Here is a 13,631-nt window from a genome sequence, read left to right on the forward strand (position 1 = left end):
TCCATTCACTGAACTATCAACAGCACTACATGCATCCTCCTACAGCCATAGGAAAAGTGTACAAGAACATAACAGAGAGGAAATAAATTAACCTTAATAAAAAGATATAAACTTATATCAAAATCCCCTATTCCCACTTCTTTTGTTCTTTTATTTCTTAAACTTAGAACTTCAAAAAGCTAGTTCATTGAACATGACAAAATATCTAAATGTCCAAACAATTAATTCTTGCAATTTTTACATTCCAAAATTAATATAGCTGAGTTTAAAGTCTGAAACTTCTTCAGGCTCTTTGAGTTAAAGAAGAAAACGTTAATGGATATAACTAATTGGGGCTATATCGGTCTATCTCTAGTTTGCAGAGGATCCAAAGAAAACGTGTGAGACCAGGTTTGATTGTCACATGGGGCAGAATTTAATTGTCCAGTTTTTATATTACAACCAAAAAAATATATTTCGGTGCGCACACATAGCCACGACCAGACTATGCATGGGTTGATCCCAGGATGTTACAGAGATGATGGGAGGAGAGATGGTTACAGGGACAGGAAATTAGAAAGAGGGAATAAAGTGAAAGCAGGAAAAGAAAAAGATGGTGGATAGAAGTTAGTAGGAAAGTAGCAGAAAGAAAAGTGGAGTGTCTTCTTGGTGGAAAGAAGTAAGCAGGAAGTAGCCAAATTGGCCGAAACCAGTAAAATAACTTTACAACAAGGCTACCTGTTCATTTTTTATAAAATAAAAAAACAAACACAGACAGTCACTCAGTCACGGGTTGTTTGTCTGTCCACTTTACTTCTGGGCGGGGATCATGCCATCGATGGACTCGCCCTTCTCAAGCTTCTTCTCCATCTCAACCATCAGCTTGACACCATCAACCACCAGCTGGACCTGGGCCACCTCGGAGGAGCCCAGACGGTCAGCGTTGGAGATGTCGAACACGCCACCCACGGAGGCTGTGTCCACACCACCTGGAGGGGGAGGAAGGAGGGGAGATTTAAGACTCTGACGGACGATAGGGGAAGATGTTATGACGCCCTGAAGCTCTTAATTTATCACATGAGAATATAAATACACATATATACAAAAATATTAGAATAACTCAGAGTATTTTCTCTCGTGGTCACTGACCCTGACTTATGGACACTTGTCTGACAGATTTTAATTGTGTTTTTATATGTGTACATATTTAATACAACTGTAACTGTGCTTAAGAGGGTATACTTCCAGAAAATTCATCTTAGTTACACTGTTTTGGTCATAAGGTAAGATAATAATGCTAAAAACGAAAAACAAATGCAACTAATCATCCAAAATATCATCCGTCTGATGTCTTGATTCTCCCAAAAGCTAACCACAGTTGCAATTTAAAGATATCTATCCATTTAGACGCTTAAAACTGAGTGTTAACTGCATTTTTAGAGTTTAATCAATGGCTTCTTTGCACGCTAATCCTAAGAAGACTGAATATCTTTGCACTTCTGAGTTTGCTACCACCCCATCCTTCCTCTAGACCTGACCATTTAACCGCTTAGTAAATGTTAGTACCTGTTCCACGCTTCTGCAGACGCAGCCTGGTCAGGATCTCCTCAAACTTGGCATGTGTGCTGAGCTTGGGCAGCTTGACGTGCACGCCACCGCGCAGGCCGGTTCCCAGGTTGGAGGGGCAGGTCAGGACGTATCCCAGATGCTCGTTCCACATGAAGCCGTGGTTGTGCTTCTTGAAGATCTCCTCGATCTGTCCGGAGAGGAGGATAAACAATGCAGGATGGTTAGATAAGAAGTTCATGGTAGCAAAGTAGAGAGTATGTGCATGATTACTGCACAAGGGAAGTAATCAATCCCTCTAATCTATCGGTCCACAAAGCGGCTTGATTGTTGCAAAGTGTTTGTGTTACCTTCAGCAGGCCAACGCAGAAGCGCTTGAAGACCTCCTTCATGTTGCCTCCCTTCTCCATGGCGATGACACGCAGGTGATCCTCCTCGTTCACCCAGACCAGGAAGGTCTTGTTGTCGTTGTGCCTGGAGGAAGAATAGCCAGCTCAGTATCAGTACCAGTAAAAACATGGCCCTGATAAACCCACTGACCCTGATACTGTGAATTAAACATGCTGCACAGCGATGGCTTCACAGTACATCAGACACATTGTGAGGGGCAGTGTGGACTGCAGTTGTTCACACATTCATGACATACTTTAACAGATGTTTAAAAGCAGGAGTTGGGTTCTCAAATTAGAGCTGTTGCACAGAGCGACAGATGGTGGAAGTTTTAAGGGTTGACTTGGGATGGGCAGATTTCAGCTCAGAGGCTGTTCACTGGATGATTGTGTGAACAGATGCAGTTGATTAGAGAACCTAATTCATCTCTCACCAGATGCCTCTAGCGTCGGGCCAGTCACGGGCCATGCCGGCGCAGGTCAGCAGGGGGGACACGGGCTTGTCGAAGAGGAAGTGATCACTGATCAGCTGCTCCTGCTCGGCGTCGGTCATGCCGTCCAGGGGGTAGTACTTTCCCTTGAACTCACCCTCAAGACTGGCGAGGGCTGAGAGGACAAAACAAAGGGAGGTGTGCAGAGAGGGAAGGAGTCAGTGTCTGATTGTTGAACACAGAGTCACACTAACATCAGTATAAGAGAGAAAGAGTGTTTCATTTTTATAAGTTATATATTTACCCTCAATGGACAGCTTCTGGATGGCTCTACGCTCGCCACGGCTGTTGTGGGGGGGCAGGGTGAATCCCTTAATGCTGCGGCCGGTACGGACACGGCTGGACAGCACATAGTTGGGGTCCAGGTCATCACCACCCTGAGAGAGGAAGGCAGAAAAAACAGAACAATGAATATAAGTAAGCACTGGAGAGAAGGGATAAAGCTCGTTGCTTCAGAAGCAGCTTATGAAAACATCGTTTGTCTCCTTACCTTCAGGTTCTCGAAGTTCAGGTCGGTCTTGTGCTTGTCGGTGGGTTTGTATCCACCATGACGGTCTGAGATGATGGGGTCCAGAAGATCCTTGAAGACCTCATAGGACTCCTCATCACCAGCAACGCAGCCGACGGTCATGATGAAGGGGTGACCTTTGGGAGGATGACAAAGTTAGTGACATGACCTCAGATTGAAAACTTGAGTATGTTGTTTTGTCTCTGATCTGTGTGAAGAGGAATTCTTGATATATCTTGTAACTGTATAAAACAGGAAGCTAGAGCTGGAGAAAGTCTTGTGTCACCTTTGCCATGCTAGTATTATGATCACAACTGATCCTTGGAAACATAAAGTATATGCTACGATTAGTTTATCCAGTCTGTTCTGGTTTGTGTTCATCTCTGTGTCGACGACTTCCTCCTTCTTACCAGGGTTATCAACACCAGTCTGGATGACGTCATCCACGGTGAAACCACTGGGGGTGGACTTTCCTCTGAGCTTGCCATAGATGTCCTTGTTCAGCACCTACAGAAGATGACACCCAGTGCCGGTCAGTGAGACATACAGTCATGTGATTACACGTTGTTGCACACAGAATAGTCAGGCAACAAAGCAGTGTCGCTCTGAATGTGTGTGACCTTGGGGACGCAGGTCAGAGCAGGGTTTGTACCTTTGCCATGTGGTTGTTGTGCAGGGACAGATCTGGGAACTCATCGTCCAGAGAGAACTTCATCTTGTAGTCGTTGTGGCAGTTCTTCGTCATGGTTGCGTTTGTTGCTCCGCCTGAAAGAGTTGAGAGAAAGACGAATTCTTAGTGTCATTATTTTGAATCTGCAGTGATTGAAGACTTTTTGTTTTTGCACCAACAAGCTACAAAGACTGAATGTGATACTTCTGTGTTGCAGTGATGTTACAAACACACTGCAGTGTTCTAAAGAGTACCAGCTTTCTTTTCTGGAATCTCTCCAAGTTTTTCAAGAGTCCTGTCAATGAGTCCTCTCGCCAAGAGGAGACACCTTCTCATTTTCCCCTCCCCCTCTGTTTCAGCTGTGTGGTCGACATGCTCTTCCTCCTGCTGTTCTGCCTCTCCCTGCACGTCACCTGCCCCCCCTAACCAAGGTTATTAATAGTGTTGCTATGCCCCCCTCTTCTCCTGCACCCCTCCCATCTCTGCAGGGAGCTGCAGCAGATTTTAATGAATGATTTCTCCTTCTCTGACTTCATTCAGCCTCAGACTAATGAACTTAGTTGCTAAGTCACTCTGCTGTTTGTAAGTAGCAGATAAAGAAGTGAATGCAATAAAAGTTTTCAAATAGATTAACATATTTTAGACAATCCAAAAACATGAATGTGTAAAACTGCATTCTTTAATACAGCTCTCTCTCTCTCTCTCTCTCTCTCTCTCTCTCTCTTCATCCCTCTGTATGATGATCCCTCTCTTTCCAAGCAGAGGTCAGATCTGTCTGTAGCTTGAGTTGGTTGATGACCTCTCGTACACGTAAAGGTCAAACACTGCATACCTCTTGGTTGGCTCCATATGTTCCATGACTAAATCAAGCCCTCCTAAACTATTCAAAGACACTGGACGCCTGTCCTGCTAGCGTCAGCAGCAGCTGACAGATAGTCACAGCTGTTTGGGTGACACCTCGCTGCCGTAAACCTGAGTATCCTTTTACCACCAGACTATCACGATACCCAAGAAAGAAGAAAGCAAGAGAGTCAAGTCCTGCAAGAAACGTTTCTCTAAACTGATACAAGAATTTGATGCATAAGTCTTGTAGTTTCCAAATGCAGAACAAAACGCCACGCTTTGGAGGAATCCAACAAAAAAAAAAACACAAGAAGAAAAAAGTTTTGCAGCTCCAGAGTTCACAAACGAAGAAATCTGTCTCATGAGTAATGTTAAAAACGTTTCCCTGAAATGTTTTGGTCCATACTACACCCTATCCGCGGATAGCCTCAATGAAAACCAGACTAAAGCATGATTCTGTCTTTTACCTGCTTAGGAGAAAAGAAAGGTAAAAGATCCTGGGATCAGATCCTGTCCACGAAATATAGGGGTTGCCCAACTCTTCCAGCTGATGGACTTAAGCTTTTATACCCAGACCTCTGTCCCCATTGGCCGAGCAGAGAGGGGGTTCCTTATTCTGATTGGTCACAGGGGGTCTCCTGTGCCCCGGTGAGTTTGTAAAAGGCAAGAACCAACTTCACACAACACTCGAGACGAGAGACAAGGCAACAGCTGCAGCCATCCGGTCCAACCTTTCACCTCCTGCCAGCTCGCAGCAGCTTATAGCATGGACTGGTGGCGGACATGATGAGCCTATACATTAATCCGGGGGTGCATTATACTCGGTGTTAAATAACAGTTGCGATTGTACGGTGTGAAGTAAGCGTCACGTAACCTTGGTGGTGCAGACACTGGAGAATGGATTGTGCATGATAGGGAAAGTGACCTAAAAAAGGGCTTCAAAATAAAGTATATTTGTTTGAAACTTGACGCCTTTTCAAGCTCAAAAAGATGCTTTATACTTTAAATATATATATTTTTCCTCTTTGTGTTGAGTGCTGGAGTGGGTGAAAGAAATTCCTCACTTATCTCTGACCGTGCAACCCCCAACTCAACCCCCACCCCCATGCACCAGCCATGACAGAGCAAAGACAAACACCCCGCCTGATATCAAAAAGCATTGCATTAAATCTCAACAAATATAAGCTGGTTATCAAAATGTTTCATCTCTACTGGAGTCAGATTAAGATTTGGAGTTCTGTCAGTGCAGACAGCAACAGCTCCTAGCTTCATGTTGAAAATGCATTAAGAGCACCACCTGTTTTTTGTCAGCTGGAGAGAAGCAGGTGGTGTAAAGATGCGTGCACATGTACTGTACTGAATCTCCCCTGCAGGTTTCATAAGTGTACCAAAAGAGCAGAGTAACCAGGATCTGTGTCTCCAAACTCTGGAGTGAAGTTAACCACTTTGTCTTAGATTACATTAACGTAATTGACATGATTAGAGATTCGGTTTCATTGAGCGGTGACCTTCTCACCGAGCAGTTTGTTAAGTGGAGGTGTCTGCATGTGTGAGTTTGAGAAACTTAAGATATCTGGCGAGTCAGGGGAGAAAATCCAAGCTTCTTTTTCACATTTGTTAAAATGTGTGAGTGTTTGCATGGGATTAACTTCCTGCATGATGTGTTTTGAGTTACTTTGAGCGATGCAGAACACCATCAGTCCGATGTCACACGATGTTTTAGTCGCAGTGAGATCTGTCTTTGTATATAATACCACAGGACTCGCTCTGTACTGTACCTGCGCCAACATCATTACCCCCCACTGGTAACGTGATAGACCGCAGTAATCCAACCGCCGACAGATATTAAATCACACCCACATCATGTGACGGAGTATAAATCGGAGGGTGGAGCAAAGAGAGTCTATTGACGCATGCAGCGCTCTTAAATAAGATCCAGGTAACCCCGAGCACACCTGACAACTAGAAGTTCAAATGTTTGGATTGCAGGCCTTTCACAGCAGAATAAACAGACATATACGTTTGATTATTGAACACAAATGACACTTCCATTAGCATATCTAACATGATATGCTGAAGATATTGTGCTTTATATCCCAAATGACAACAACTGACCCAGTTCTTTGAATGAAATTGTGGGGATTCTTCCTTTATTTCAAAGTTTGCACTACATTTGTGCATAAAAACATTTTAAATAATCAGCTGCTGAATTCATGAGCGTGGGGATTTACTCTAAATCTACAGCCCAGCATCACGGCTAACCTGCCTGTTTAAATATCCTTTCTCCTGTGTTACCTACTTACTGTGAACTCCATCACATGTGCAGGAACACACAAACCCACATGTTGTGCTGTGTGTGTGTGTGTGTGTGTGTGTGTCTCTCTCTTCTGGTCATTTAGACCAGTCAGTTCTGTGGCTTGTATGCCACTGTGGCACAGATCCAGTATCCCAGTTTAGACTGTCACTCTATCCACCAGTACTCCCTTCCCACACACACACACACACACACACACTCTCAAACACACACGTACCCATGTCACCAGCACCCCCACAGCTCCAGAACCCGGCAGCTGCCCCGGGGAAGCAGGCACCAAGGACAGTTATGTAACTGGGAACTCTGTGTGAAACATTTCTAATGATTATATCTGAATCTACTGAGCAGGGAGAGCAACAAATCAGAGGGTAGAACACTCTCCTTCATGCAGAGTGAATGATGTTAACTTGAATGAGAAGTCACCTGTGTGAGGATGTGTTGCTATTAAAGAAGTGAAGCTTGATAAGGCTGCAGTGGTTTGCACTGTTTTATTTATCTTACACGCCACATATGAGCAGTGGTGGACAGTACAATTATTGTACTTTTTACTCCACTACATTTCTATCAATGCTCTAGTTACTCACTACTTTTGCTTTGACGTCAGCTCATGAATTTCCTTCTCTTTTCTGAAATCTGACCCTAAGACAGTAAACTGTGTCTGTGTGGTTCCCCATAGGAAAAGAAATTTAGAGAGGAGATCTCAAAAGTGTTTCATTTCTGTCTCCTAGACAATAATGAGATCTGTTTGAAAGCAAAATGAGACTATAGCTTATGTCTCCTGTTTCTCATTCTTGCCTCCAGAAAAAAGTTGCAAAAAGTCTCAGCTTAGTCTCCCTTTCAGTTCAAAAGGAGATCTCATCAAAATCTGAAATGATTCTCAGGTATTTCTCAAGTGTTGTGACTCCTTTTGAACTCAGGTGGAGAAATCAGGGAGCTCTCTCAATTGTCTCAATCTAACCTCATCCATTTGTTTTTGTCAGACTCAGTTTTTGTGTCTCAAGTTGAGCTCAGATGGAGAAGAAAGAGTCTGAGCTCATCTTTTCATGAACATTTATAGTGCCCTGCAAAATTAAGATTTCAATGCAATTGTCCACAAACTTACAATTCTCATTAAAACATTTGAACCACTTCAAGATCAGATATTTAGATGTGAAATGATCTCTTCTTTGACTTCACAAGATGGTCCTTCCTTTACAAGTCTGTTTGGAACAAAACAACTTCACAAAGATTTAGTGGATTTGAGAGAAATTGCAAAAGATAGAGATTTCATACAACAGGTATGACCGACCATTTATTTAAAATATGGGCCGCAAAAGGGCTGACCAGATTTAGCAAGATTGTTACAATTAAAGGGGTGGATTCTTTTGGGCGCTGGTGGCCTAGCGGTCTAAGCGCCCCACATACAGAGGCTATAGTCCTTGTCGCAAGGGTCACCGGCTTGATTCCCGACTGGTCGACCATTTCCTGCATGTCTTCCCCGCTCACCACCCCCCACATTTCCTGTCTCTCATCAGCTGTCCTGTCAAATAAAGGCAAAAAGGCCCAAAAATATATTTAAAAAAGAGAAGAAAATGAGCCATTAATGAGATCTCTCATTTAAGTCTCAAATAAGACTCATGTCATGGTCTCAACTATTTCTCCTAGTGAATTTTAGGAGAAACTAATGAGAACAATTTGAAACTTGACTGAGGCTGAAGTGAGAATCTCAATTTTGTCTCTGGAGACTTAGAAGGGAAAGCCTTGAGCATTAAAATTTTCCTCTGGGTCTGTTTGTCTCAGTGGTTTAGTCGTACCTGTATATCGTGCGTCTCCATGGTTGAACGTGGAGCAAACACAGAGCATCACTCAGATCATACAGTTCATGTAGAGGTGGTAATGATGGCTTTAATTCTCCACCTGAGCACACATGGTCATATCTTCAGCCCGTGTTAGAGGTTTTTGAAATGAAGAATGATACGTATCGTATCGAGCAATGTAAGATTGTTTCATTCCAGATCAACATTTCAAACTAAGTTGTCTGGGCTTGGAGTAACTTAGTTGCTGTTTTTAGAGATTTCAAGTATTTTTCTAGATAAACATCATGTGAAAATATCTGTAACATTGACTGTTTTATCATTTCTACCTCAATAAATATCATTTAAACTTGATAAACATAATGTAACTGAATGATAATACAACGTTCTGAGATATCTTAAAGCTGCTGTGAGGAACTTTTGTTTTATATCAATTTTGGCGCCCCCTTGTGGACAAAGTGATACCCCTTATCTCTTGTTCTGTACGTGTAAAAGTAGTGTTTTCAACAGAAACCTCTCCCTGCTGTCTTTTAACAGCCAGATTTATCACTCAATGTGATTATTTGCCATTAAAGCAGCAGAAAAGGGTGTTTCTACTGCCAAATGTCAATCATATGGTCTGACACCTACCCCCTCTGAGTGGTTGAAGGCATTAAAAATGACAACAGAGAAGGTATCAGTGTTGTTGTTTATGGTTTTGTTTGCTTTTGAAGGTCATAAAGAGGCATCAGTGTTGGTTTCAGTCTGTTTCTCAGCTGGTGAAAAACTCCTCATAGTGCCTTTAAGAAGTACTTTGAATACTTCAGTATTTTTAAAAGCAAGTACTTTAACTCAAGTAATAATCTGACAGAGCAACTTTCTCTAATTGGAGTAATATTTGACCTGGAGTATCTATACTTTGACTTAATAATGAAGCTTTGTACTTTGTCCACCACTGCATGTGAGAAAGTTGCAGTTTGTGTTTTGTAATTTGCATACTGTGTGCATGCATATTCCTGCATACACAAGGCAGAGACTTACACAACAGTGTGCAAAAGTCGTGCTTTAAATATGACCTCGTGTTGCATATTGATTTGTCTCTGTAGAAAAGAACTCATTCAACTTTTGTACTGTTTGCTCTTGTATGTGTTTTGCTGCATCGTATGTGTTAGAGGAACAGGACATATGTAGTTTAAAGAGTTAAAAGCAGCAGTTTGTGATCGAACCGTCACATGTTCTGAGTGTTTTTCTCTTCTCTGTCTGTAGTTTCTTTCTCTCAGTCAGGTTCTGTTTCCTTGATAACTCCTGGAGTCACAAGGCTGGCGTCATCCGGACGTATCTGTTTGAGCCTTGTTTAAACTGGCCTTCAGCCTGATTGCATATTCTTATTCACAGCACCGGCCTGGGGGAGCAGTAGGGGGTTACACGCATTCACACATTCACACATGGGTGCTGCCAGGAACAACTGGCAGTCCTGGCTACTTATGCACGTATCTGCATCAAACATCGACTTCAAGCATGGTGATATCTTTCTGGTTCTCTGACAAGAGAATGACACAAATAAAAACATAAAGTGAAAGTGAGAAAGTAGAGGGTGTAACAAAATATTCACCTCATGTTCAAGGCTGGATCTTATCCCTGAGTTTAATTGTTTTGTTGTAGAGTGAGAGTTTTCAAACTTAGACTGTTTATAAACTCTCCATAAAGCCATGATGTGATTCAGAGGAAAGCAGAATACAGATCTCCAGAAGCTCCAGATGCCTTCATGCCTGCTTTGGATTCCTCAGATGTGACCTGAACAGTTTGTTTCAGACATTAGAGTCCTGAGCCAGAGCAGGAAAAAAAGCTCCTGTTAACAGTCCGAGGCGCCCACAAATAGACTCAGGCATCTGTAAGACGACTCTGTCAATGTATGCATGTTAAGTCTGTCACACGGTGAAAAGTAGGGGAGGGATATGAGCGGAGCGAGAGGAGAAGGAGTGAAGGTGTTTCGTTCAATGAGACGTGAGGCTTTGAGCACAACGCTGAATAAATCATGGGAGGGATGAACGCCTGCAGATCATGTTTCATTGTAACTTCAGGAAAATAATATTTAGTTTATAAAATGATGACTCTATGATAAAAAAACAACTCCTGGGGTATAAATAACAGGACGTACTGCTCTACCGTTCAAACACTGCAGGCCTAGCTTGGTAAAGATTGAGAGAAGGTCTGTTGTAGATGTTTGAGAGGATGCATGCATGAGTAGAAAACTTGCATTGAAATAGTGTTTAGTCTCATAAACTGCCTCAAGTGATGTAACTTGAGTCTGCACTGGTTAACTGATGATAAAGGACTAATAGTTCAACAAAGAGAATAACCCAGATTTGAGGATATCATGTCCTCTTCTTGCATCCTTTACTTCCTGCATCACATAATCCAGGCCAGCAGGTCGCTCTCAGGGTAACTTAGATGCCAGGAAAACAGAAGAAGAGGAATGTGTGAAATAAAGACTTATATTTAGATCTGTTGCTCAGTTTGTTGGTTCCTTTATTACCTCCAGGGAAATCATGTTTTCTATGTAGGTTATGTGAAGACAGATGAAGCTATGAGACGGATTTTGTTAAAACTTGATGGAGGTGTGAAACAGTAACTGAGGAAAGGGACATTACAATTTTAGAGGGTTTGTGGATCTGATTCAGGAACAAAGCATGTATTTAGTTTTAGTTTTGTTGTGCTAATACAAACTTTAAAAAGGAAAAAAAAGGATAAAAAGTTGATGTTTAGTTCTGCACTCTCTGAGTATCTGGTGATCGATTTTATCATGTTTTTAAATACTATTTGTGGTTTAAAAAATCACCACAAAACACTTAAAGTGCATTAACTACATTAAGTAGGAAAATGTAAAAGTAAATACATTTAAACATTGTTTTTTAAAAAGTAAATAAAGTCATGAATTAAAGCAAAAGCAAAGTAAATTAACTTAATTAAGTAATACAATAAAAAGTCCATAAATAAATAAAGTAATTGATATATTTAACTAACTAAGTTAAGTAAATAATTAATACAAAATAAGGTAAATACATTTAAATGTTTTTTTTATTGTAAAAATAAATAGATAAACAAAGTATATATTTATTTTCAATTAACTAAATTAAGTCATACAATATTAAGTAAATAAATAAAACAGTTTTTGAAAAAGTTAATAAATAAATAAAGTAATCAAGTATAGTAAATTAACTACATATAAATACATGAACTAAATTAAGTAATGAAATATAAAGTAAATAGATAAAAAAGGAAAAAAGTTACTAAATAAATATCATAATTAATCATCATAGTAAAGTAACTAATTCATTACATAAACTGAATTAATTATAGTTAACTTTGTTCTTATAGTTTTGGTTCATATTCTGGTGCACATACTGAGACCCATCATCAGCCTTGTACACGGGAGTCATTAGAAGCTGACAGCTCAGTGGACAGCTTGCAGTTTGCTGTTGTCACATTGGTGAAATAAATTGGCTGTGCAGTGTGTTGCTGCTGAAACACCTCGGGCAATCTCCACATCGATTGTTCAGCCAACTGAGCCGAGCGACTCTGAGCTTTAAAAAAAGAAACTTTGGGATTATGTAACTCATTTATGAAAACTTTCAGTGAAGGTGACAGAGGCGAGTTCTCCCTGAAACACGAGCCACCTGCGTAACTCATGAAGAGGGAACGGGGGTCAGGATGAACTACAGGTTTCTATCTTTAGTTCCCTTCACCAGGTCCTCCCAGCTCCAATACCAGCTCTGCTGATTGAATTGCATCGACTCAGCTATCAGTCTGTCTGGCCCTCCTTCCATCCTTTCGTCCATTCATCTGTCCATGCAGCTTCCCCTGACCACAGACAGAACTCATGTCGTAACAAATGAAAACACGACAGGACAGAGGACGCAGCAGAAAACAGCTCAGACTTTAATCCATGTTCATAACCTTAGATATGAAGCTAGCCTTCATGTCTGCACTACTGCATGTGTGAAAGGCCTTCTGGGAAATCATGCATGGTTGAAAAATGCTAAAGTCACTTAAATCAGTTGCTAATGTTGACATTTTTTCATGCATTTTGTTTTTTGGTTGTCTGTTCATGCATCTCATACTTCTGAGAGTGATATCTCAGTCAGGCCTTTCTTCAGACGTGGTACAAATAGTTCACAGCCTCAAATGTTGGCTTCACTGCGACGTCATAATTCTCCTTCCTGTCCATTATTCCAGGCTGTAAGAGGAGAACTGTTGTGATTGGTTAAATGCGTGTACTGCAAAGTATTCAAGATCTTTTTGGTGCTTTTTTCACCTTTATTAGTTCAGACAGCTGAAGAGGGACAGGAAATGTGAGGAGTAGAGAGTGGGGGGATGACAGGCAGCGAAAGGTCATGGCCCGGAGTCCAGCAGCGACCGCTGCAAAGAGGACGATATCCTCTGCATACAGGACACACTCTGACACCGCCGGGTCAACTGACACCTCTGCCAGGTTGTAGATGTGCACAGAACACTCTGTTCACTACTGAACCGTTCTCTCTGTCAACTTTATTCTCAGAGAATTCAACTAATGTGATAAACTTGACTCTTTTATGGTGACTGTCAACAAGATGAGCTAGTCTACAGATGGATTACACCAAAGGGTGAAAACACAAGTTTTGTGCCAGAGTGAAATATACCCTGGTAATTTCATGTTAATTATATGGCCAAACATTGTTTATTTCTATGGGAAAAACCTGTTTTTTTATGGTGAATTGTCAAATTAAACTCCAACCTCTACCATAAAAGTAGAAAAGGTTATACCATATTTATTACAATGAATTTCTGGCAACCACAGTACCCGTTATTTTACCGTGAAATCAACAGGGTATTTTTCAGCCAGGCATTTTTAGGTGATAACAAAAACTAGGAGAAAAATGAACATCAAGAACAAAGGCTCTTCTCCTGGCCTTGGGTCACAAACAGAGTAGAGCCGGCGGGCATTTTCCTGCAGCTTCTTTTAAAGCTGGTCACCTGCTCACTTGGCCAATCAGGCAGCAGCTCTCCAATCATTGGAACCTACCTCAGGAGGAATGAGTAGGAAACAAGAGGAATGTGCA

General features: G+C 41.5%; 1 protein-coding gene across 4 annotated transcripts; it reads right to left on the minus strand.

Moving 5' to 3' along the window:
- Positions 1-391: 391 nt before the first annotated feature.
- ckmb (creatine kinase, muscle b) lies at positions 392-5,759 on the minus strand. Of its 4 annotated transcripts, none has more exons than XM_034701778.1 (9): positions 5,744-5,759; positions 3,586-3,698; positions 3,344-3,440; positions 2,916-3,070; positions 2,670-2,802; positions 2,369-2,540; positions 1,896-2,019; positions 1,546-1,735; positions 392-968 (listed from the first exon to the last, which is right to left on the minus strand). In XM_034701778.1, the coding sequence occupies exons 2-9, from the start codon at positions 3,676-3,678 to the stop codon at positions 790-792; spliced, it is 1,143 nt and encodes a 380-aa protein (XP_034557669.1). In that variant the 5' UTR covers positions 3,679-3,698; positions 5,744-5,759; the 3' UTR covers positions 392-789. The 4 variants fall into 4 exon arrangements, with proteins under 4 accessions (XP_034557669.1, XP_034557668.1, XP_034557670.1 ...); XM_034701777.1 differs by lacking the exon at positions 5,744-5,759 and adding an exon at positions 4,914-4,991; XM_034701779.1 differs by lacking the exon at positions 5,744-5,759 and adding an exon at positions 4,436-4,453.
- Between the last annotated feature and the right edge of the window lie 7,872 nt (positions 5,760-13,631).

This window comes from Notolabrus celidotus, chromosome 14, assembly GCF_009762535.1.
Source record: "Notolabrus celidotus isolate fNotCel1 chromosome 14, fNotCel1.pri, whole genome shotgun sequence".
Classification (NCBI taxonomy): domain Eukaryota; kingdom Metazoa; phylum Chordata; class Actinopteri; order Labriformes; family Labridae; genus Notolabrus; species Notolabrus celidotus.

Coding starts and splice junctions, on each gene's coding strand:
- ckmb (XM_034701776.1), bottom strand. CDS start 3,939: ATGAGAAGGTGTCTCCTCTTGGCGAGAGGACTCATTGACAGGACTCTT. Junction 3,071..3,343: donor GACTGGTGTTGATAACCCTG/GTAAGAAGGAGG, acceptor ATCCTCCCAAAG/GTCACCCCTTCATCATGACC. Junction 969..1,545: donor TCTGCAGAAGCGTGGAACAG/GTACTAACATTT, acceptor CTCCCCCTCCAG/GTGGTGTGGACACAGCCTCC.